The sequence below is a fragment of the Meles meles genome, chromosome 1 (genome assembly GCF_922984935.1).
Source record: "Meles meles chromosome 1, mMelMel3.1 paternal haplotype, whole genome shotgun sequence".
Classification (NCBI taxonomy): Eukaryota; Metazoa; Chordata; class Mammalia; order Carnivora; family Mustelidae; genus Meles; species Meles meles.
Genome location: NC_060066.1, coordinates 201,978,396 through 202,004,561, shown reverse-complemented (window position 1 = coordinate 202,004,561; position 26,166 = coordinate 201,978,396). Strand labels below are relative to the sequence as shown.

General features: G+C 38.3%; 1 protein-coding gene across 21 annotated transcripts in view; it reads right to left on the bottom strand.

The window, feature by feature from the left end:
* The window catches only part of EIF4G3 (eukaryotic translation initiation factor 4 gamma 3), a 362,972-nt gene that overhangs the window by 173,958 nt on the left and 162,848 nt on the right, over positions 1-26,166 (bottom strand). For 14 of the 21 annotated variants that reach the window (XM_046002289.1, XM_046002331.1, XM_046002445.1 and 11 more), the window contains 2 exons: positions 1,688-1,783; positions 153-266 (listed from right to left, as the gene is read on the bottom strand). In XM_046002289.1, coding sequence (XP_045858245.1) covers positions 153-266; positions 1,688-1,783 — 210 coding nt within the window. The remainder of the gene's footprint in view (positions 1-152; positions 267-1,687; positions 1,784-26,166) is intronic. The other 7 variants (XM_046002348.1, XM_046002372.1, XM_046002381.1 and 4 more) reach the window with 1 other exon arrangement.

Sequence of the window (26,166 nt, the reverse complement as noted above, 5' to 3'; positions counted from 1 at the left end):
TGCCTGGCAGAAGCTGCCATGCTAGGTTAGACTTCCAGAGAAAAAGCAATCAAAGCATTTCTGTTCATCAGCCAATAAATGGATGTGGTCAAAAATAATGAGTGCCAGAGGCACCACTGCCTGCAAGAAGTACAGTTTGTTATATTGCTTACAATGCAGTATTTTATCCAGCCTCTTCCAGCCAAGGACCTGTAAACGGGAGTCTGTTCCAAAACCTTCCTCCTCTTCCAGTTGTCTGTGCAATGTATTGGCACTGTTCTGCTGGGCTGTCAAAAAAACTGGTTTAGAGATGCAGCTCTTCAGTCAGGTTTTGCGCCAGTTCTAACCATGTAAATTTCTTTTCTTTCAATAATTATAAAGGGGGGGTTGGGGTGAAGAGGGCCATAGTTCTTTGCAGTAAGAGCTTACCATAATGTCCCATGTTTAATGACTAGAAGCAGGGCCTATCTAAATTAATCTGGTGAGATCTCAGGCCCACTCCAGGTAGTCAAGTATCCACAATCCCAAACCACTCTCAGAACACAACTTGCATCGGACATCTTGTTGATCATTTCAGCAAAAAAAAAAAAAAAGAAGAAAGAAAGAAAGAAAAAAGAAAAAAAAAAGACAAGCAAACAGGCAACTAGGACCAAAGTCCCACCTCTTTAGAAAGGTTCTTCCACCCCCTGGGGAGAACCAGGATCTAAGAACAGGTATTGGAGAAGAGGGCAATAGGGAAAAGGAAGACAGAAGAGGGTAAGAAAGAGATTACATTTTGGTGCAGTCCATGATCTCTAGTTCTTTGAGCAATCTTTCATACATTTCAACATTTCTCAGTTCATGCATAAAACCAAATGAATAGGAGCTAATGCAATGAAATACCCCTATACTACAGGCAAAAAAGCAGGGGTGGGGAACCAAAAGAAGATACCTGTACTCTGAGGAAAACACAGAGCTGAGATACAAGTAGGAATGTGAGATACAACGTGAGATGTTACAGAAGCACCTTCTGGCAAAAACTAGTCATGCAGGGCACGAAACGACGTTCTAAGGAATGGACAGCTGAAGCCACTATATACTTTTGTGAAACAGAAGGATGAACTTAGAGTAAATTCTCAGTCTTTGCAATATTTATTGCAATCCATGTAAAGGCTGAGCAAAGAGGATGACAGCATTTTAATTTGTATTGCAATTTATTTACCGTCTGAAAAAATGGATACACCACTGGTGTATGTCATGTAAACGTCCAAACTGTCAAATGGTTAGAACTGATCTAGTGACACCGATTCAGAAATCTTACTTCCCAAACCACTGAAATTTGAGAGTCTAATGAAATTTAATTTACTTTTAAAATCACTGCTTTACTGTCCTCCTGAATTGTGAACAGTACAACAAATTAAGAGCTGAAATGAACTTGAATGCAACCAGATTTAAAAAAAAAATCATGCCACAGAAAAGTAAAAGAAGATAAAAAGCTCCATTTCTTCTCTCAATAAATTTAAATTATTCCTATACTAAAAGTCTGAAAATGCAGTGCTGACCAATAATAATAATAATAATAATAATAATAACAATAATAAAGTAAAATAAACTGTCCTTGGAACAAGTTTCCAAAAACGAGTAAAAGTTTTAGCCGAAGGAACCCAAGCTCCTAAAAACACAAACTTAAATGGAAAACACTATCTAGAACAAGCTTCTGTATACTTACCGGAGAACGGGTTTGAGGTTGTGAATTCATTGTCTGAGGGGCTTGAGGGTATACCAACGTGGTTGGACCTGCATTCTGTCCAGAGGGATATGGGGTCTGTCAAAAAAATGACAAGAACAATATCATATTGTGAAGATATATGGCAGGATAACTCAAAGTATTCAAAAGAAATTTATAAAGTATTTACTAGTACGGTTTACAGCTCTACTTTTTCTTTTTAATTAATTTATTTTTTCAGCGTAACAGTATTCATTGTTTTTGCACAACACCCAGTGCTCCATGCAGTACGTGCCCTCCCTGTTACCCACCACCTGGTTCCCCCAACCTCCCACCCCCGCCCCTTCAAAACCCTCAGGTTGTTTTTCAGAGTCCATAGTCTCTTATGGTTCGCCTCCCCTTCCAATTTCCCCAACTTCCTTCTCCTCTCCATCTCCCAATGTCCTCCATGTCATTTGTTATGCTCCACAAATAAGTGAAACCATATGATACTTGGCTCTCTCTGCTTGACTTATTTCACTCAGCATAATCACTTCCAGTCCCGTCCATGTTGCTACAAAAGTTGGGTATTCATTTTTTTTTTTTTAAATAAACATATAATGTATTTTTATCCCCAGGGGTACAGGTCTGTGAATCACCAGGTTTACACACTTCACAGCACTCATGATAGCACATACCCTCCCCAATGTCCATAACCCCCTCTCCCTCTCCCAACCCCACCTCCCCCCAGCAACCCCCAGTTTGTTTTGTGAGATTAAGAGGCATTTATGGTTTGTCTCCCTCCCAATCCCATCTTGTTTCATTTATTCTTCTCCTATCTCCCTAACCCCCATGTTGCATCTCCACATCCTCATATCAGGGAGATCATATGATAGTTGTCATACTTTCTCCGATTGACTTATTTCACTAAGCATGATACAAGTCAGGAAATGACAGATGCTGGCGAGGATGCGGAGAAAGGGGAACCCTCCTACACTGTTGGTGGGAATGCAAGCTGGTGCAACTACTCTGGAAAAGAGCATGGAGGTTCCTCAAAATGTTGAAAATAGAACTACTCTATGACCCTAAAGATTTACCCTAAAGATACAAACGCAGTGATCCGAAGGGGCACATGTACCCGAATGTTTATAGCAGCAATGTCTACAATAGCCAAACTATGGTAAGTACCTAGATGTCCATCAACAGATGAATGGATACAGCTCTACTTTTAAAAACTTATCTTTACCACAATACACAGCAATTCAGAATCAGAGTGGCATTTTTTAAGAGGTTACCTTAAACACCTCGTGATAAGGAGACATCTGCAACCCAACGACTAGGTACAATGATTTGATAACCTAAGTACAAAGAGCACTCACTGTCAATTCATCTATTTCAGAAACAGACAAACCACGCCACAAACAAAATGAAACATGGCAGAGAGAATGTGTTACTGCTGTGGTGAGCTTTCCAAAGTACCTACAAGCAAAGAAAACCGTTGAGGAAGACACCCCAGAGCCAGATTAGTAGTTCACTAGGTTAACTGCTATATTGTTGTCATTCTCTTCCACAGCTTACACTTTACTCCTTTTACAAGACCATTTTTTTTGACATAAAAACATATAATCAATACGAACTGTAGACAAAAGCATGGGGTAAGGGGCGCCTGGGTGGCTCAGTGGATTAAGCCTCTGCCTTCGGCTCAGGTCATGATCCCAGGGTCCTGGGATCGAGCCCCGCATCAGGCTCTCTGCTCCGCAGGGAGCCTGCTTCCTCCTCTCTCCCTGCCTGCCTCTCTGCCTACTTGTGATTTCTCTCTGTCAAATAAATAAAATATTAAAAAAAAAAAAAAAAAAAGCATGGGGTAAGTGGTATTACATACTAACTTACCATAGGTTTTCTGAAAATAAGAGTATAAGCTTTTCATTATGAAACCATGTTAAATACTACAAACTAGCATTTATGCTACTGAATCCAGGAAAAAAAAAAAAGATGAAATCTGTAAGATGTTTAAAATGAAATAAGGGCAATAGCAATGGACACCGAATCAAAAGGACTTGGCTTCAAATCCCAACTGCCATTTACTTGGGCAAGTAATTTATCCTTCCCATGAATGCAAAAATATTAGCTAATCTACTTCACAAGTAAGTTCCTAAGATTAAATGAGGAAAAATCAATTACTATACAATCACCTTTTATTACCACAGTGCCAGTTCTACAAATGAGGAAATCAAAGGTCAGAAAATTCAAGTGTCAGAGCACCTGGGTGGCTCAGGTGGTTGAGTGTCTGACTCTTGGTTTTGGCTCAGGTAGTAATCCTATGGGTCAAGAGACTGAGCCCCATGTCAGGCTCCACGCTCAGTGGGAAGTCGGCTTAAGATTCTCTCTCTCAGGGAGCCTGGGTGGCTCAGTGGGTTAAGCCTCTGCCTTCAGCTCAGGTCCTGGGATAGAGCCCACACTGCGCTCTCTGCTCAGCAGGAAGCCTGCTCCTGTGCCTGCCCCTCTGCCTACTTGTGATCCCTCTCTGTCAAATAAATAAATAAATTCTTAAAAAAAAAAAAAGATTCTCTCCCTCTTCACCCACTGGAAAACTTGCTCTCTTTCTCCGTGTCTCTCTCTCTAACAAATAAATAAATCTCTTAAAAAAAAAAAAAAAAATATATATATATATATATATATACAAGTGTCTTATCCAAGGTAACAAAGTAAATGCTATCTCTAGAAAGCATTCTAACTTTGTTTTAAAAGAAAATTCTACAATTTTCAGCACCTGCTGACCATTTAGTAGCAGTTTAGCTGGGATTAACAATTTAAAGCAAATGTTTGAGGGACGCCTGGCTGGCTCAGTCAGTGTAGCATCCAACTCCTGATACTGCAGTCATGAGTTCAAACCCCAAATTGGGTGCAGAGATTACACACACACAAGAAATCTTCAAAGCAAATCACTGAAAACTTTATCATAACTTTTAATTAATGAAAACAAAACAAAATCAATGGATACATAATGGACACAGAGGATAACCTGCAATCTTTGAACATGGTAACATTATACCCATCTCTATAACCAACATTAAGGTCCTACCTAAATCAGGTTAGTTTCCCTTTTTCACAACAGGTGTACTAAATCTGACCACAAATTGAAAATTATGACAGCAAGCATCTCAAATCTATCAAATAGGTGATAATTGCATCACATGACCCAAAAGTTAGCCATGGATTTCTCATCAAAGATAATTTTTAGCACTGTTTGAAAAATCAAGTTTATGTGTATGTATCACATTCAAACTCTAGAAGGCTGGAGGTTGACTATTTCAACTTAAAGTTGACTTTTTAATTGAAGTTAACTATTCCAACATAAGAGAAGTAAGTAGATTTCTTTGCCGATTTGAATGGCTTTTATTTCTTTTTGTTGTCTGATCGCTGAGGCTAGGACTTCTAGTACTATGTTGAACAATAATGGTGAAAATGGGCATTTCTGTCATGTTCCTAACCTTAAGGGAAAAGCTCTCAGCTTTTCCCCGTTGAGAATGACATTCGCTGTGGGCTTTTTCATAGATGGCTTTTATGATACTGACGTATGTTCCTTCTATCCCTATAGTTTTAACAGTTTTAATCAGGAAAGGCTCCTGTATTTTATCAAGTGCTTTTTCTGCATCAGTTAAAAGAATAATATGGTTTTTGTCTTTTCTTTTATTACTGTACTCTATCACGTTGATTCATTTCTGAAACCTGAACCACCCTGCATCCCAGAATAAAACCCACCTGATTGTGGTGAATAATCTTTTTAATGTACTGTTGGATCCTATAGGCTAGGAATATTTTGGCATCCGTGTTCATCAGGGTATTCGTCTGTAATTCTCGTTTTTGATGGGGTCTTTGGTTTTGGGATCAGGGTAAAGCTGGCCTCATAGAAAGAGGAAACTTTCCCATTATTTTTATTTTTTGAAACAGCTCCAGTAGAATAGGTATTATTTCTTCTTTAAAGGTTTGGTAGAATTCCCCTGGGAAGCCATCTGGCCCTGGACTCTTATTTTTTTGGAGGTTTTTGATTACTGCTTCAATTTCCTTGCTGGTTATTGATCTGTTCAGATTGTCTATTTCATCCTATTTCAGTCTTAGTATTAAAAAAGTTTCCAGGAATGCATCCACTTTTTCTTGATTGCTTAATTTGTTGGCATACAATTGCTGATAATAATGCCTGATAATTGTTTCTATTTCCTTGGTGTTGTGAGCTCTCCTCTTTCATTCATGATTTTATTAATTTGGGTACTTTCATTGTTCTTTTGGATAAGTCTGGCCAAAGGTTTACAGATCTTACTAATTGCCTCAAAGAACTAGTTTCTAGCTTCATTGATCTGTTCTGCTTTTCTGATTTGTATTTCATTGATTTCTGCTCTAATCATTATTTCTCTTCTGTTTGGTTTAGGCCTTATTTGATGTTCTTTCTCCAGATCCTTTAGGTGTATGTTTAGCTTGTGCATATGGGATTTTTCTAATTTTCTCGAACAGGCTTGGATGGCTATGTATTTCCCTCCTAGGACCATCTTTGCAGTATCCTATAGGTTTTGGGTCGATGTGTTTTCATTAAGTTCTTGAATTTCCGGGTTGGCCCAAACATCCTTTAGCAGGATATTCTTTAACTTCAACGTGTTTGAGTTCCTTCCAAATTTCTTCTTGTTGAGTTCCAGTTTCACAGCATTGTGGTCTGAAAATATGCAGGGGATAATCTCAATCTTTTGGTACCAGCTGAGACCTGATTTATGACCCGGTATGTGGCCTACTCTGGAGAAAGTTCTGTTTGCACTGGAGAAGAACGAGTATTCTGTTGTTTTAGGATAGAATGTTCTGTATATATCTATGAAGTCCATCTGGTCCAATGTGTCATTCAAAGCTCTTGTTTCTTGGTTGATATGCTTTGATGATCTGTCCATTGCTTGAGTGAAGTGTTGAGGTCTTCTACTACTAATGTATTATCAGTGTTTCTTTATTTTGGCTATTAACTGGTTTATATAACTGGCTGCTTCCATGTTGAAGGCTTAGATATTTATAATTGTTAGATCTTTTTATTGGATAGACCTTTTAGGTATGATATAGTGTTCCTCTACATCTCTTACTATGGTCTTTGGTTTAAAATTGAATTTGTCTGATATGAGGATTGCTACCCCAGCTTTCTTTAGAGGTCCATTAGCATGGTAAAGGTTCTTTATGCCCTCACTTTCAATCTGGGAGGTGTCTTTAGGTTCAAAATGAGTCTCCTGTAGACAGCATATGGATGGGTCCTGCTTTCTTATCCAATCTGAAATCCTGTGTCTTTTAATGGGCGCAATCAGCCCATTTACATTCAGTGTACTATTGAAAGATAGGAATTGAGTGCCATTTTATTACCTGTAAAGTCCATTTCTATAGATTTTGTTTCTTTCTGGTCTGTGTGACTTATGGCTTGCTCTTCACTTATAGAATCCCCCTTAATTTTTCTCACATATTCTTTTAGTTTCTTTCTGTCCTGAAAGCTCTATCTCTCCACCCATTCTGAACGACAGCCTTGTTGGGTAAAGTATTCTTGGCTGCATGTTCTTTTCATTTAGTACCCTGAATATGTCTTGCCAACCCTTTCTGGCTTGCCAGCTTTCTGTGGACAGGTCTGATGTTCTTCCCTCCATATATAAGAAATCTCTTCCCTCTAGCTTCTCTCAGGGTAACTTCCTTGGCTCTAAGATTTGCAAGTTTCACTATTATATGTTGGGATGTTGACTTATTTTTATTTTTGGGAGGAGTCCTCTCTGCCTCTTGGACACAAATGCTTGTTTCCCTCCCCAGATTAGGGAAGTTCTCAACTATGATTTGCTCAACTATACCTTCTAGTCTTCCCTCTCTCTCCACCTACCTCCTCGGGGAGACCAATAATTCTGACATTGGTATCATTTCATTGATCTATTTTCATGGGCTACTAGCTGCCTATCCCTATTTTCCTCAGCTTCCCTCCTATCAGTTTTCTTCTAGATCACTGATTCGCTCTTCTGCCTCATTTATGCTCGCTGTTAGAGTATCCAGTTTAGACTGCATCTCATTCATAGCATTTTTAAAAAAAGATTTTATTTATTTGACAAAGAGAGACACAGCAAGAGAGGGAACAAATGCAGGGACAGTGAGAGAGGGAGAAGCAGGCTTCCTGCCGAGCAGGGAGCCCGATGCAAGGCTTGATCCCAGGACCCCAGGATCATGACATGAACCAAAGGCAGATGCCTAATGACTGGGCTACCCACGCACCCCTCATTCATAGCATTTTTAAGTTCGGCCTGATTAGATCTCATTTCTGCCCTTAGAAAGTCTATATTGTCACTAATGCTTTTTTCAAGCCTAGCTATTGACTTCATGATTGCTATCGTGAATTCCATCTCTGACATCTTGCTTATAACCATGTTCCTTAGTTCTGTGGCAGAGGACATTGTTTCTGGTTCTTTTCTTTGTTGAGAGTTCCTCCTCCTAGTCATTCTGTCAAGGAATGGCTGAGTGAATGCAGAGTCCAAAATATCAACCATGACCCAAGCTAGATGCATCCTAGCAAAATGCAGAGGGGTCAAATGCCACCACACACACACACACACACACACACACACACACACACAGCCAAAATGAAACACGAGAATAAAATTGAAAAATTGAAAAATGGGTGGCTATAATTTCTCAATGGGCAAAGCAGGGTATTTCAGTTGTTCCTGGGTGTATTTTGATCTGTGTGTTAGAGGACACCACATTCCAAAATTAAAAGAAAGTAAAATTTGTATATATGAAAAAGGCAAAACTGAATACAGTGAAAAAAGGTCTAAAATAAAGCACATATCTATTTTTAATAAGTATACATGTGTAAAAATACAAGTTAAAAAGCAACTGTGAAAAATAAGCTGATATAATAGACATGTAGCTGAAAGGAAGAGAAGAGAAAAAGAAAAATAGAACAGAGAAAAAACATGAGAAGAGGAAAAAAAAAATCTGAAAAATAAACAAGTTGTGAAGTCACACCTGGAGCTCAATATACAAGTTTCCTCTGGTGTTGGATTTTACAGCCTCATAGGATCCATAGGATTCTCATCCACCTGTTCTTCCAGCCTGTCTTCTGGGGGAGGGGCCTGCTGCACTGTTTCTCAGGCAACCCCACCTGTGCAGAGATACCCTGCTCCCTGTCAGGAGGATGGGCTCAGTGGAAACCAGTCTTCTGTGTGGCTTTTGCTCCCTTGGATGCTTTCCCTGCCTCTTCAGAGGATCAGAGCAAAATAGCCGCAGCCAAACCTCTGGCCCAGAACAGAAAAATCTCAATCTGTCCTCTTTAATAGCCCTTTCAGGACAAACAATCTCCACTTCTGCAGGTGTTGCTAAAAACTGTGGCCTCCTGTGGTGCGTGCCCATAGGAACTCTCTCAGAGGTAGTCTCAGGGGCCCAGGAGTGCCACTGCCCTTTGTGATTCTAAAACCATGAGTGCCTGTGGGTTCATGTGTACACCTAAAACTCTGGAATCAGGTCTGGGTTCTTCTCTGAAGTCTTTTCCTGGCCACTACCATGCTGCAAGTTTTTTCCTGGTTGAAGGTTCAGGTTCCAGATTTCTTCAGGCTCTTGAAGGCAAGAGCAGTTATCGACTGGCCGGCTCCCAGTTTATGGCAATTGGAGCTGAGAGTCCCTTCCTGGGTTCACTAACCATAACCTGTTTCCTGTCTCCAATGCTCAGGCACTCTACCATTTCAGGAATCCCATTTTGCTCTGTGGTCCCCCCTAAACTGAGACCACAATGCTCTACACCTAGAATTTTTGCCTTTTCATTTCCTGAGCCCCCATTAGAGAGGTATGTCTCTCATTAGAGCAGATTTCTAAGGGTTCTGAATTGGCACTCTGCTGTTGTACCCCTTCCAAGGTATATCAGCTTTAGAGGTTCCCTCCCGCCTCTGCTCATCTTCTGGTATCTCCCCCATGGAAGCACGACTCTAAGCATCCTACCTTGCAAAAAGCAGTCACATTTCTGCTTGTTGAGATCCAGATATATATTCATAATCTAAGACTGATTCCATGGGTGTTCAAAATGGTTTGACATATATCCAGCTAAATTCAGGGGACCAGCTGAAACAGGATCCCCTACTCCTCTATCATCTTGCATCCTTTCCAAGAGAGGTAAGTGGATTTCTTATCAACTCTCTCTGCACTCTAAGTTGAAAGTATTCCGTCGAGTTTCATGACAACATTTGGATAAACTTGTAAAATATAGCACCAATTTCATTCTTTGTCAAATTAAAGTGAACAACTGTTAAGAAAGCCATATTCTCAGTGGTAAGGCTTGTTGGTTTTAGGGAATCTTGGCACTTTATTCTCAACATTTAGTTGATGTTGGTTGAAGCAAAAGCTTTTGTCAAGATACCAAATACAACATTGAGAAGTACAACTTATAAAAAACATACAGAAGTGTTCTCTTTCTATCCTTCAAGAAGTTACATGAGAATTTTGCCTTCCCAGAGCTAGAGTACTACAAAAAGGAAGAGCACCCTAATTTGTTTTCAGAGAAGATGCTGAAAATATGCTTAATGGCCACATGTGACTTTATACAAAATTTTCATTAATATCTTCAACACTGGAGACATATAAGGCAACAAACACATCTACAGTTAACTGAAAAAATGGCATGTGAATTACCATTCATGCACAAGTTCTTTCATTAGGTAATACACCATTCCTGGCAACACATATAGCTGGCTCCCTGTCAATACATGCACTGTATCATTGGTCTTAAAACGAATACTAATAGAAGAATTTATTTTCCTTTAGCTTTGAATTACTATTTTAAACAAAAAATAATCAAGTACTTCTTCTACTCAAATTATATGTATGCCAAGAGCAGATTCATATTCTACACAAGCGGTTTCATCTAAACACAAAGCATAATATCTGATGACAGCCACACACAGAAGTGATTCCACTTTCACAACGTATGCCACTGTGGCCATTGTGCCATTATGGGATTTTAATAGAAGCACAGATAAAGAAATTTTGCCAATAGCTCACTTAGCTTCTCTCAGAGGATTATTCAACTCTTTGTGGCAGGTTTTTAGAAACTTCTTTGGAATGATGTAAGTTGTACCTGTCGATGCTGCAAAGAGTGCAACTGTGAAAGATGCGTCTAGGTTTTTTTCTCTCTTCTCTGCATGTAATGACCTGATTCACCAAGATTAAGTCATTCTGGAATAACTTGCTTAATACACTACTATACTTTGTTGGAAAATATTGCAAATACTTAAATAGGAAAATTCTATAAGCATGTTTCATAATATCGAATGAACAGAGAACTAGGGACAGATCAACAGAGTATCACTTCAATAGTCACCATAGGTTTTGTTTGTACTTTTTCTTTTTGCACCTTCACAGGTATTACAAAGACTTACTTCTCCAAAGACACATATATGAATTATTCATATTTAAACTGTCAATCAGTTCACTGTTAAGTTTACATGAGTTACAGACTTACGATCTCATTTTCGTCATTACTTTTATGTTTCAATGAACCTTCCTCAGTCACTGATACCTTCTTATCAACTTGGGGAAATAAGAACACAACAGTAACAAAAACTAGCAAATGGTGTTAACTGACAAACTGCTAACAGAATGCTAATTTAAAAAAAGCCAACCAAAACAGTTTCTGTGCTGCAGACATAACCTTTAAGCCCATAATAACTATTTAAGAAACAGTGATTTGGATATTTAAAGATAAAAATCTGAGGGTAAATTACATTACAAGACAGAACACCATAATATAGCATCAGGTCCAGATGTGATGGTTTTTAAAATATATGAAAAAAATCAACAAGGATTTTCAATTTTTGCAATATAATACAATGGACTTAAACCAACAAAAATAATTCTTTTTTAAAATTTTATTTATTTATTTTTTTCAGTGTAACAGTATTCATTGTTTTTGCACAACACCCAGTGCTCCATGCAATAGGTGCCTTCCCTATTACCCACCACCTGGTTCCCCCAACCTCCCACCCCCGCCCCTTCAAAACCCTCGGGTTGTTTTTCAGAGTCCATAGTCTCTTATGGTTCGCCTCCCCTTCCAATTTTTTTTTTTAATAAACATATAATGTACTTTTATCCTCGGGGTACAGGTCTGTGAATCACCAGGTTTACACACTTCACAGCACTCACGATAGCACATACCCTCCCCAATGTCCATAACCCCCTCCCCCTCTCCCAACCCCACCTCCCCCCAGCAACCCCCAGTTTGTTTTGTGAGATTAAGAGTCATTTATGGTTTGTCTCCCTCCCACCAACAAAAATAATTCTAACAGGGGTTGCCTGAGTGGCTCAGTCGGTTAAGTGTCTGACTCTTGATTTTGGCTCCGGGTCATGATGTCAGGGTCCTGAGATCAAGTGCTACATTGAGCTCTGTGATCAGTGGGAGTCTGCTGGAGATTCTCCTTCTCCCTTTGCCCCTCCCCCTGCTCACTCACACTCTCTTTCTCTCTCTCTAAAACAAATAAATTTGAAAAAAATAAAGGGGTACCTGGGTGGCTCAGTCTGTTAAGGATCTGGCCTTGGCTCAGGTCATGATCCCACAGGTCCTGGCATTAAGCTCTACACCTCAGGATCCCTGCTCAGCAGAAAGCCTGTTTCTCCCTCTCCCGCTCTCCCTGATTGTGCTCTCTCTCTGTCATATAAATAAATAAAGTCTTTAAAAATAGTAAGATTCTCCTATTTAAGGCTCTTCCTTCACCTGAAACAAATACTACCAGAATGACTAAATTCAGTATTGTGAATGTGTGCATGAACATGCAAATCTGATTGAATAATGAAGTTGCAGGGCACCTTAGTGGCACATTTGGTTGGGAGACCAACACTTGGTTTTGGCCGAAGTCATGATCTCAGGGTCACGGGACAAGCCCTGTGTGGGTGTCCATGCTCAGAATAGAGTCTGCTTGAGATTCTCTCTGTCCCTTTGCCCCTCCCCATGCTTTCTCTCTCAAATAAATACATCTTAAAAAAAAAAAAAAGAAAGAAAGAAAAACTTAAGTTCTCACAACTTTCTGAGGAGCTAGTAGATAACAACTGCCAAATTTTACTTTTTAAAATTTTTATTTCAGTAAAGTTAACAATAGTGTTACATTAGTTTCAAGTGTACAATATAGTGATTCAACATTCACACCACATCTTCATTGTCTATCCATTTATCAGTGGACACTTGGGCTTCCATAATTTGACTATTATAAATGATGCTGCAAAAATCTTTTTGAGGGCACCTGGGTGGCTCAGTGGGTTAAGCCGCTGTCTTCGGCTCAGGTCATGATCTCAGGGTCCTGGGATCGAGTCCCGCATTGGGCTCTCTGCTCAGCAGGGAGCCTGCTTCCCTCTCTCTCTCTCTCTGCCTGCCTCTCTGTCTACTTGTGATCTCTCTCTGTCAAATAAATAAATAAAGAAAATCTAAAAAAAAAAAAATCCAGTTCTGAACTTCTTGTTTAAAAAAGAAAAATCTTTTTGAATTAGTGTTTTCATAGTCTAACATTTTAATAAGCTTATCCATTTGACACAAGAATTCCTTTCAAGGAACAGATATATTCAGGGTGCCTGGGTGGCTTGGCCGTTAAGTATCTGCTTTCGGCTCAGGTCATGATCCCAGGGACCTAAGATCAAGCCCCCATCAGGCTCCCTGCTCAACAAGAAGCCTGCTTCTCCCCCTCCCTGTGCTTGTGTCCCCTCTCCCGCTGCGTGTCTCTGTCAAATAAATAAATAAAATCTTTAAAAAAAAGAAAAAAGGAACAGATATATTCATAAGGCCAAATAAAGGGGAGGCATGTTAAATGTTCATGTTTTTCTAGGGAAGAGGTGAAATTATACTACAGTCATTCAATGAGAGAATATAAATGCACCCTACTTGTGGGGATTTTTTGATACATAAAATTAATATATTAATAAATGAATAAATTTACATAAGATGTCTTCCTGAGCAAACCTAGTTTGCTAAGCAAACAGCATTACCTACTTCAGAGGAATGGGAACTGGAAGGAAAAGTACAAGATACAACTTATGGTTCTATTTTAAAATTCTATATTACATGTTTTTCCTAATTCAAGGATCAAAAGGATTACTTTAATAATAAAGTCATGAAAATAACCTTAATCCTTCAGTTTCCTCTTCACATGACAGAAAAGAAAAAGAAACTCAGCCAGAAAATCCAGCAGGAATTCTGTATTTTGCAAAATTCTAAATATTCTTGGAACATAAATGTCATCTCATAAATCACAATTAAGATTAAATCAACAGTATTTATTGAAATCTAACACAAAGAGACTATATATATATATATAGAGAGAGAGAGAGAGTTGTGGGCTATGTACATAAATGAGGATGAGAATTTATTGGTGCAGGTTTCTTAACTTTCAAGAAATTCACAGTTTAACTGATAAAAAACAGATATAGGTATAAAAATGATTTACTCAGCCATAAAGTATAATCTTTTATAGTTATTAAAAAAGATACAGAAGAACATGATATGGAATGAATGTTATTGACAGAGAATGCTGAAATAAGCACATATATGTATAGAAGGTACTAATAGCATTTCGAGTTAGTAGAAAAATACACAGAATTACTTAACAAAATGTTTTGGGATAACTGGAAAATAATTTCTGGTGTAAGGTGAATATATACCCTTAACTCATGGTACCAACAGAATTCCGTTATTAATACAGAATGCTGGAATATAAAATATTAAACTGTACAGGTGCTAGAGGTAAATCTTTTTCTATCATTCAGAGCTGGGAATACCTTTTATTTTTTATTTTTTAATCTATTTTTTTTTTTTTAATTTATTCGTCAGAGAGAGAGAGGGAGAGAGAGCAAGCGAGCACAGGCAGACAGAGTGGCAGGCAGAGGCAGAGGGAGAAGCAGGCTCCCTGCCCAGCAAGGAGCCCGATGTGGGACTCGATTCCAGGCCGCTGGGATCATGACCTGAGCTGAAGGCAGCCGCTTAACCAACTGAGCCACCCAGGCGTCCCGGGAATACCTTTTAAAATCTGAAAGGAAGGGGCGCCTGGGTGGCTCAGTGGATTAAGCCGCTGCCTTCGGCTCGGGTCATGATCTCAGGGTCCTGGGATCGAGCCCCGTGTCGGGCTCTCTGCTCCGCAGGGAGCCTGCTTCCTCCTCTCTCTGCCTGCCTCTCTGCCTACTTGTGATCTCTCTCTCTGTCAAATAAATAAAATTAAAAAAAAAAAAATCTGAAAGGAAGACTACAGCTACACCAAAATTTTACAACATAATTATTAATTTATAAAATTTCTGAACTGTTTTAATTTTTTTCTTTATATGTGTGTGCATATACGTGAATGTATTCCTTCATGCTTGTTACTAGCTACTATAGAATATAAATAGTGAGAAACTCTTCCACCACACAAATAAATATGTGATACTTAAATCTGGCCAGAAAAGCAAAGATAATACCCTAAGGTAAAGTCTAGACCAACACTCTGACCATGCTGGTATCCACAATGCCTCCAAGCACCTCAATGTCTTGAGAACTATCTTCTTGAATGTTACACAACCAATGTAATTAGAAATTTCTGCAACAACTATAAATGGCCTCCATCTAAACTGTTTAATATGTCAGCCATCAGCCACATTAAATAGTTGAACTCTAACTAATGCAACTGAAAACACAAATTTTTCATTTTATTTAAATGAATTTATTAAATTAAAATATATTAGAGGCACCTGGGTGGCACAGTCGGTTAAGCATCCGACTCTTGTTTCAGGCTCAGGTTGTGAGACCCATCCCCACCTCGGGCTCCACAGCACAGAGTCTGCTTAAGAATCTCTCTCCCTCTCCTCTGCCCCTCCCATTTGTGCTCGCAGACTCATGTGTGCTATTTCTCTCTCGTGAATAAACAAATCTTTTTAAAAAATAAGAACATTTTATTGTGGTACGAAACACATAATATAATTTACAGCTCAACCATTTTTTTAAAAGATTTTATTTATTTATTTGGGAGAGAGAGATCTGAGAGCCCACAAGCAGGCAGAGTGGCAGACAGAGGGAAAGAGAGAAGGCGGCTCCCTGCTGAGCAAGGAGCCTGATGCAGGACTTTATCCCAGGACCCTGGCATCATGACCTGAGCTAAAGGCAACTGGTTAACCAACTAAGCCACCCAGGCGTCCCTCAATCATTTTTAATTGGACATTAGCGTTAATTATATGCACATTGTGCAAAAGATTCACAAGATTTTTTTATCATGTAAAGCTGGAACTCCATACCTACTAATTCCACTTAAATTTTATTTATATACATTTAATCTTTTAGATTTTAAACTTAAATAGCCAGATAGGACTAGTTCCTCCCATACTTCACAGCATAGGTATAGAAAGCTGTTAATTCGAAAGTTTTACCCTTCTCATGTCTGCCCTTTTTATCATTACAAACATCTATTTCTGTGTTTTCAGATAAGTACAGTAGTATCCAACAAACAAGAATATAATATAAAACACTGGAGAGAGATGCAGAGAGCCATACACAGTCTTAAGTATATTACTTGTTTTCCTCAGCTAAGTAAAGGCTGGGAAGCTTAAGGTCACTGATTCTTAAACTGTGGACTGCAGATGTCCCGGCATTCCTGAGAGCTCGATTAGAGGGTCTGCAGGGAAAACATTTTCAAAATATTAATGCGAAGCTATTATTAGCCTGTGCTAACACTTGCACTAATGACAGGTGGTCATTAATAAATAATAATAAATAATAAAGCAAGGTGGGTAAAACTACTGATAGTCTTCACTTCTACATTCTATGTACATAAAAAAAAAGTACTTAAGAGTGCCATTTATGTGAAAGTAAAAGTTATTACTTCTTGAGTAAATCTAAATTCACATGGAGTTTAAAAAATAATACAGAGAGTTTCCATACAGATGCTCTTCATCTAGTTTTCCCAAATGGTAACATATAACTACAGTATAACAACAAACCTAGGAAAGTGACACTGATTCGGTGCATCAGCCTTATTCATAATTCAGCAGCTTTATATACAATACACATTTCTGTGTTTAGTCACTGGCAATTTTATCACATGTATAGATTCGTTATCACCACTAGTACAGACAGAATAAGTAACAGGTTCTTCACAAGGATCCATCAGACCACCCTATCATAGCCATATTTACCTTCTTCCCTTCCTGCCTCCAGCTCTCATGCACCTAATCCATGGCAACCTAAAGTCTATTCTCATCTCTGTGATTTGGTCACATATAAAACATTATAAAACTGAAACTACATAGTAAGGAAGCTTTAGCACATGTCTTTTATAATACTTGGTGTGACCAAATAAGAGAAGATAAACAGTGCACTTCCAAAGCATACTGGAATAAGACGTCTGTACTGAGAAAGAGTACCCGCTTGAGTTATAAGCTGAATTACATGCTCATTTCATGCAACACCATTTTATTTGAAAGAATAAATAATAGATAAACTATGCTTATGAAGACTTTGGTACATGGCAGACATTTTAGTAAAGATGAACAAAGTGAGCCTGTCACGTCAAGGAAAATAAACAGTATTTGTTACCAATAATAAAATTAAAACTTTCAAATAAAAATTAGACTGTTGAGGGACACCTGGGTGGCTCAGTGGGTTAAAGCCTCTGCCTTCAGCTCAGGTCATGATCCCAGATTCCTGGGATCGAGCCCCGCATCCAGCTCTCTGCTCAGCGGGGAGCCTGCTTCCTCCTCTCTCTCTGCCTGCCTCTCTGCCTACTTGTGGTCTCTGTCTGTCAAATAAATGAATAAAATCTTAAAAAAAAAAATTAGACTGTTGAAAATATGTATCTGCCACTATGAGCTTGGTACCTTCCCAATATTTAGACTTTTCTGATGAGAACCTGATTTCTTTATACTGTGTAATAAAAAGTTTTGTGCATAGGGCACCTAGGTGGCTCAGTCAGTTTAGTGTCTGACTTTGTCAGATCAGGTCATGATCTTGGGGTCTTGGGATTGTGCCCCACAAGCTCCCTATTCAGGAGAGACTGTCACTCTCCCTCTGCTCCTCCCCCTACTTGTGCTCACTCTCTCAAATAAATGAATAAAAAAAAAATCTTTTTAAAAAAGTTTTTGTAAAACTCAGTGAAGCAGTATTTTTTGAATGACCAATGTGCGATATTACAAATTCATATAATAGTAGATTATTAATTCAAGTGCAAGACATACCAGTAGATTTTAACATACCAGAGGACCAAGAGGTCACGAACATGGATTAAGATTCCAGAATGCAAATAATGTTACCATTTACTAAATTTGACATAATTCCAAAGAGTTACCACAAGTTTCTGAAAAGGATTATATAAAAGATGTCTCCCTTTCCCAACTACACACCTGTGTAAGACTGTATTTTCTTCATATACTTCAGCTGAAATAATATATTGCAACAATTAGAGTGCAAAAAGAGATATGAGATCCCACCTAACCTCTATTATTGCAAAACTGTTAATAGTACAACTTTTTTCATCAATATTTTTGTTTGGAAAATATTTTTGCATAAAAGTATATTATTGATGTGTACAATAAATGAACTTTATTTGTACATTAAAATAAATATTTTTAAATTCCTCAGTTTTAACTCCTAATGTAGCAAATACTAATAGAAAAATATGAAAAGAGTACTGAGAACCCCAGAGCTATTTAAGAGTATAAAGAGGTCCTCAATCAAAACATTTGGAAACACTGACCCAGATTAATACTAAAGTTAGAAGTGACCCTCCTCTTGCTCTGAAAATACTGAACACTTACTTTATTTCTCTATCCTTAAGTTTATCCTTAAAAAAAAAAACCAAAAAACACACTTGCCATTCCTGATGGCTGTGGAACAGCTGTTTTCACTCTCTCATATTTACACAGGTCCTGTGTTTTACTGTAAACCTAAAATAATTTTCCATCTACACTGTTTCTGAGCACCTTCAATCTTCTCGAAACTGTCTTCCTGAGCTCTACACAACCACATTCAAAAGGATAGGAAATGTAGTGGTGTTTTTGCCTGCCCCTCCCCAAACCCCCTCCCTGGCATGGCACAGTCTGGAAGGAAGCCACCCAATTCCCAGTTTCTCTCTTGAGACAGAAGAGAAAAATGGAACTTGTGTACAACATTCTGACTTGGCTTACCTAGGGGCTGCTTAAGAGACTGGTTTCTATTTCACCATATTCAGAGCATTGATGGGAACAATGGCATAGTTTGTATATCACCCTGGAGTCCCACAGAAAGCAGTGGCACCTGCTGAGCTACATGAAAACCGCAGGGAGACTTCAGACCTGCAGGCATCTGTTGCAAGAGATTACAGGAGAGGGAATACAACAGAACATATAAGGCCATGAGAAGGAGCAAGGGTAAGACTCTTAAGGAAACTGAGACATTTCAAAAAGCCAAGGATATACTGGAATTGGAGGGAAACCATAGACACAGGCCCAGGGAAGATGTATGAACAGAAAATGCCCAAGAAAATCTTTATGCCTTTACACTGTTGAGTAATGAATGGTCTTCCCCTGCAAGGAGCCAGTACCATGGGGTACCCCCAGTACTAGGGGTGTGGCTGCTATTCAAATGCTCAATTACAAGGCATACAAATAAACAGGGAAAACTGACCAAAGAAACAAAGTAAATCTCTGGAAACCAACCTTCAAGAAACACAGACTTGGGAGTTACTTGACAAGGACTTCAAAACAAACAAAACAAAAACAATAATCTTTATTTATTTATTTATTTATTTATTTATTTATTTTTTAGCGTAACAGTATTCATTGTTTTTGCACAACACCCAGTGCTCCATGCAATACGTGCCCTGCCTATTACCCACCACCTGGTTCCCCAACCTCCCACCCCCGCCCCTTCAAAACCCTCAGGTTGTTTTTCAGTGTCCATAGTCTCTTATGGTTCGCCTCCCCTTCCAATTTCCCTCAACTTCCTTCTCCTCTCCATCTCCCAATGTCCTCCATGACATTTGTTATGCTCCACAAATAAGTGAAACCATATGATACTTAACTCTCTCTGCTTGACTTATTTCACTCAGCATAATCACTTCCAGTCCCGTCCATGTTGCTACAAAAAGTTGGGTATTCATCCTTTCTTTTCTTTTTCTTTTTTTTTTTAAATAAACATATAATGTATTTTTATCCCCAGGGGTACAGGTCTGTGAATCCCCAGGTTTACACACTTCACAGCACTCACAATAGCACATACCCTCCCCAATGTCCATAACCCGCTCCCCCTCTCCCAACCCCAGGGGTAGTATCCAAAATCTATAAGGAAATTAGCAAACTCAACACCCAAAGAACAAACAATCCAATCAAGAAATGGGCAGAGGACATGAACAGACATTTCTGCAAAGAAGACATCCAGATGGCCAACAGACGCATGAAAAAGTGCTCTACGTCCCTCGGCATCAGGGAAATACAAATCAAAACCACAATGAGATATCACTTCACACCAGTCAGAATGGCTAAAATTAACAAGTCAAGAAATGACAGATGCTGGCGAGGATGCGGAGAAAGGGGAACCCTCCTACACTGTTGGTGGGAATGCAAGCTGGTGCAACCACTCTGGAAAACAGCATGGAGGTTCCTCAAAATGTTGAAAATGGAACTACCCTATGACCCAGCAATTGCACTACTGGGTATTTACCCTAAAGATACAAACGTAGTGATCCCAAGGGGCACGTGTACCCGAATGTTTACAGCAGCAATGTCTACAATAGCCAAACTATAGAAAGAACCTAGATGTCCATCACCAGATGAATGGACAATAATCTTGAATATGCTCAAGAAAATAAAGGAAAACAGAGACCAAAGAAAACCAGGAAAACAATATACGAACAAAATCAGAGCCTTAAAAAAGAGTATTAAAAAAGAACCAAACAAACATAGAAACTTTGAAAAGAGCACAAATCAGAGTATCAAAAAAATTGTAAAAAAGAATCAAACAAATTCTGGAGTAGAAAAACTCAATAACTTTATTTTTAAAATTCACTAGAAGGGTTGAAAAGCACACTTAAATAAACTGAAGAAAGAATCAGTGACTTGGAACAGAGGACCCTTGAAATTACCAAGTGTGAAAAAGTGTGGAGAGAGAGGAAAAGAAAGGTGAGGCGTAGGAGTAGGAGGCAAAAAGTGAACAGAGCCTGAAGAATATAAGGGACTAGGGGGCGCCTGAGTGACTCACTAAGCCTCTGCCTTCCGCTCGGGTCGTGATCTCGGGGTCCTGAGATCAGACCCCACATTGGGTTCTCTGCTTGGTGGGAAGCCTGCATTCCCCCCCCCCCCCCCCGCCTGCTATTCTGCCTACTTGCTTACTTGTGATCTCGATCTTGATCTCTCTCTCTCTCTCTGTCAAATAAATAAATAAATAAATAAATAAAATCTTTAAAAAAAAAAAAAAGAATACAAGGACCTCATTGAAAAAAATCGGGCGCCTGGGTGGCTCAGTGGGTTAAAGTCTCTGCCTTCGGCTCAGGTCATGATTCCAGGGTCCTGGGATCGAGCCCCATGTCGGGCTCCCTGCTGGGCGGGGAGCCTGCTTCCCCTCCTTTCTCTCTGCCTGCCTCTCTGCCTATTTGTGATCTCTAAGTAAATAAATAAAAAAGTCTTTAAAAAAATAGTTAAAAAAAATCTAGAGGCGCCTGGGTGGCTCAGTGGGTTAATTAAGCCTCTGCCTTCGGCTCAGGTCATGATCCCAGGGTCCTGGGATTGAGCCCCGCATCAGGCTCTCTGCTTGGCAGGGAGTCTGCTTCCTCCTCTCTCTCTGCCTGCTTCTCTGGTTACTTGTGATCTCTGCCTGTCAAATAAATAAAATCTTTTAAAAAAAAAATCTATATATGCATTATGGGAGAAAATAGAAAAGAAAGGTACAGAAACCTAATTTGAAAAAATAATGGCTGAAAACACCCTGAATTCAAAGAAAGACAAGGACACACAAATACAGGAGGCTCAAGAAACTCCAAGTGAGAAACATTATAATCAAACAACTGAAAGGAAAAAACCTGTCAGATAAGAATTCTATGTTCCTCAAAAATGTCCTTCAAAAATAAGGGCGAAAATTCCAGATAAACATAAGAGTTTATTACCACAAGACTTGTCCTACAAGAAATGTTAAAGGGAATCCTGAAAGTGGGAACAAAAAAAAAATACTAGGCAGTAATTGGAAGCCACAGAAAAATACAAAGTTCTCCAGTGAAGTTAAATTCATGGGCAAATATAAAAACCTGTATTCGTGTACTTCTGGCTCATAACTGTTTAATTATTTTATGGGATTTAAAGAACAAAAGCATGAAACTAATAATCTACATGAGATACATCTTCTGTATATACAATAGAGAAAGACATAATCTATGACACCAGTAACATAAAAAAGGGAGGAGGCAAAGGTGAAAAGAAGTAGAGTATTTTTAAGTTTTTTGTAAATTAAACTGTTACCAGTTTAAAACAGATGGCTGTAACCTTAAGATGTTACATGTAATCCTCATGGTAATCAGAAAGAAAACATACATAGAATATACACAAGAAGGAAATGAGAAGTGATTCAAAACATGCCACTACATAAAGTCAACTGAGTACAAAGGAAGACAGTGAGGGGGAAAATGATTTTTAAAAAAAGAGAGAGTTTTAAGTCATAAAGTAAATAACAAAATGGGATGCCTGCCTAGCTCAGTCAGTGGAGGATGCAACTCTTGATCTCAGGGTTCAAGTTCCATGTTGGGTGTAGAGATTACTTAAAAATAGAACCTTCTCTGCTCAGCGGGGAGCCTGCTTCCCTCTCTCTCTCTGCCTGCCTCTCTATCTGCTTGTGATCTCTCTCTGTCAAATAAATAAATAAAATCTTTAAAAAAAAAATAGAACCTTAAAAACAAAAACAAAAGAAAATAACAAAATGGCAACAGTGAATCCTTAAGTGCCAATTACTTTAAATATAAATGGATTTAATTCTTTCAAAAGATGGATTTGGGAGGCCCCTAGGTTTCTCAGTCAGCTGGGCGTGGAGAATAATTAAGAAGAGATATATAAAAAATAAAAAGTACAGACCAATAACCCCAATGAATACAATGCAAAAATCCTCAACAGAGTATTAGCAAACAGACTTCAACAGCACATGACCAACTGGGATTTAGACCTAGAATGCTAGGATTCTAACAAAACCCAATCAATATAATGCACCACCTAACAGAAAGAAGGGTGGGGGGAAGCACATGATCATTTCAACAGATGCATGTAAAGCACTTGACAAACATCAACATACTTTCATGATAAAAACACTCAACAAACAAGAAATAGAAGGAAACTACCTCAATATAATAAAGGCCATACATAAAAGCCCACATCAGGCATCATACTCAATGGTGAAAGACCAAAGCTTTTCCTCTAAGATCAAGAATAAGACAAAGAAAAAAAAAATAGAGTAAGACAAAGATGCCCACTTTCAACACAAATATTCAACATAGTACTGGATATTCTAGCCAGAGTAATCAAACAAGGGAAAGAAATACAAGGCATCCAAATTAGAAAAGAATAAGCAAAATTATCTCTCTTCACAGACAACATGATCTAGAAAACCCAAAAGACTCCACAAAACAGAACTACTAAGAAGTTGACCAAAGTTGCAGCATAGTGAACACACTAAAATCAGTTGTGTTTCTGTACTTTACTGAAGAGGAAGTTAAGAAAACAAGTTCATTCACAATAACAACAAAAATAACAAAATACATAACCAAGGACATTAAAGACTTGTAAAGTGAAAACTACAAAACACTAATGAATGAAATGAAAGAAAATACAAACAGAAAGAGATTCCACATTCATGGACTAAAAGACTTCATAGTTTAAAGAAGTCACTATTATCCAAAGAATTTTACAGATTTAATGCAATCCCTATGAATATCCAATAACACATTTTTGCAGTTATAGAAAAACCCACCCTAAAATACATAAGCAATCTCAAGGGACCCTAAATAGCTAAAACAATCTTGGAAAAAAGAACAAAGTTGGAAGTCTCATACTTCCTGATTTCAAAACTTGTTACAAGTCTATAGAAATCAAAACACTATGGTACCTGCATAACGACAGACATACAGAACAAATGAAAGAGGACAGTCCAGAAATAAACCCTCATATGTACTATCAAATGATTTTTAACAAGGGTGCCAAGACTATTCAATGGGGAAGGAAAACGACAGTCTTTCAACAAATGACTTTAAAAAAACAAAAACAAAAACAAAAAACCTGGATGGGGTGCCTAGGTGGCTCAGTCATTGAGTGTCTGCCTTCAGCTCAAGTCATGATCCGAGAGCCCTGGGATCAAGCCCCACATCAGGCTCCCTACTCAGTGGGAAGCCTGCTTCTCCCTCTCCCACTGCCCCTGCTTGCATTCCCTCTCTTGCTGTCTCTCTGTCACATACATAAATAAAATGTTAAAAAAAAAAAAACCGGATAGGGCGCCTGGGTGGCTCAAATAGATAAGCGCCTGCCCTTAGGCCCAGGTCATGATCTCAGGGTCCTGGGATCGAGCCCTGCATCAGGCTCCCTGCTCAGGGGGAACCCTGCTTCCTCCTCTCTCTCTCTGCCTGCCTCTGCCTACTTGTAATCTCTCTATCAAATAAATAAATAAAAATTCTAAAAAAAAAAAAAAAAAACAAAACAAAACTGGAAAACCACATGCAAAAGAATGAATATATCTTACACTATATATAAAAATGAATTTGAAATGAATCAAAGATCAAAACCAAAGAACTAAAATTATAAAAAATCTTATAAGAAAATATACTGAGCAGGGGGTGCCTGGGTGGCTCATATGGTTAACTGTCTGCCTTTGGCTCAGGTCGTGATAGCATCCTGGGATTGAGTCCCACATTGGACTCCCATGGTGTGTATCCACTTTGTATGGCGACAGATGGTAACTACACTTTTGGGGAGCACTGCATTATGTATAGAATCATCAAACACTGCATGTCAACTATACTCCAATTTGAAAACAAAACAAAACAAAACTTCTGAGAACCAAAGGACACAATCAACCAAGTGAAAAAAACAACCCACAAAACTGGAGAAATTATTTGTAAACCATGTATCTAATAAGGGGTTAAGATACAGAATATATAAAGAAATCCTACAATTCAACAGCAAAAAAACCCAAGCAGCCATACTGAAAAATAGGAAACACATTTGAATAGACATTCCTCCAAAGAAGGTACACAAACAGCCAATGATCACATGAAAAGATGTTCAACATCACTAACCGCTGGGGAAATGCAAATCAAAACTACAATGATATAACAAATCAAGCCCATTAGGATAACTACTGGAAAGAAAAAAAGAAAGAAAGAAAACACAGAAAATAGCACCTGTTGATGAGGATGTACAGAACACTGGAGCCCTTGTGCACTTTGCAGTAGTAATGTAAAATGGTGTAGCCACTATGAAAAATATGACAGTTTGTCAAAAAATGAAAAACAGAATTACCTTATAGTCCGGGAATTCTACTTTTCTGGATAAATATACTCAAAAGACTTGAAAGCAAGGTTCTCAAAGGAATCTTTTTATACTTAGGTTCACAGTAGCCTTATCATAATAGCCAAAACGTGGAAGCAAATGTGTCCACCAACATGTGAATGAATAAACAAAATGTGGTATATACATACAAAGGAATATTATACAGTCACGAAAGATAAGAAAATCCTGACACATGTGACATGAATGAACCTTAAAGGCATTCATTATGCTAAGTGAAACAAGCCAGTTACAAAAAGACAAAATTCTGCATGATTCCACTTATGAAATAGCTAAACTAATTAAACCTAGATACAGAAAATGGAGTAACTGTTGACAGATCCAGCTGGGAAGGAGCAAATGGGGAGTTATTCAATGGATACATAATTTCAGTTTTATAAGATTATAAGGGTTCTGGAGAGAGATGGGAGAAAACATCACTGTACTTACTTAATACCACTGAAATATACAATTAAATATAGTTAAGATCATAAATTTTATGTTTATCTCACAAATTAAAGTTTTATTTATCAATATATTTTTTAAGTATCAACCTTTGTTAAAGTATCAACATTATGCTAGCTGAAAGTCTGATCACAAAGAACTTTGTTTCAATAAAATTTATTCAAACTCGTCAATTAGTTGTCAAAATCATAAATATTTGTACACATATACTTACATATACTTGCTTATACCTTCTTGCATTTTAAGCAGTACTTGGTAAAGCAGACCTGCCTAAACTACTGATGACTTGATAAAGCACTGTACTCAACTTGAAACTCATCAATAATAGCTAGCTACACAAAACCATCTAACAGATCCGAAAATCATTTAGCAGTCCGTACAAAACCAATGCCTTTCCCTCTATTTCAATGAAGGGAAAAAACACATTCTTATCTTTTATTTCCAAAAAAGAGTAACAAGGAGAATCAGACCCAACCAAAATACCTATTTTCCTGTCTCACAAAGTGTGAGGT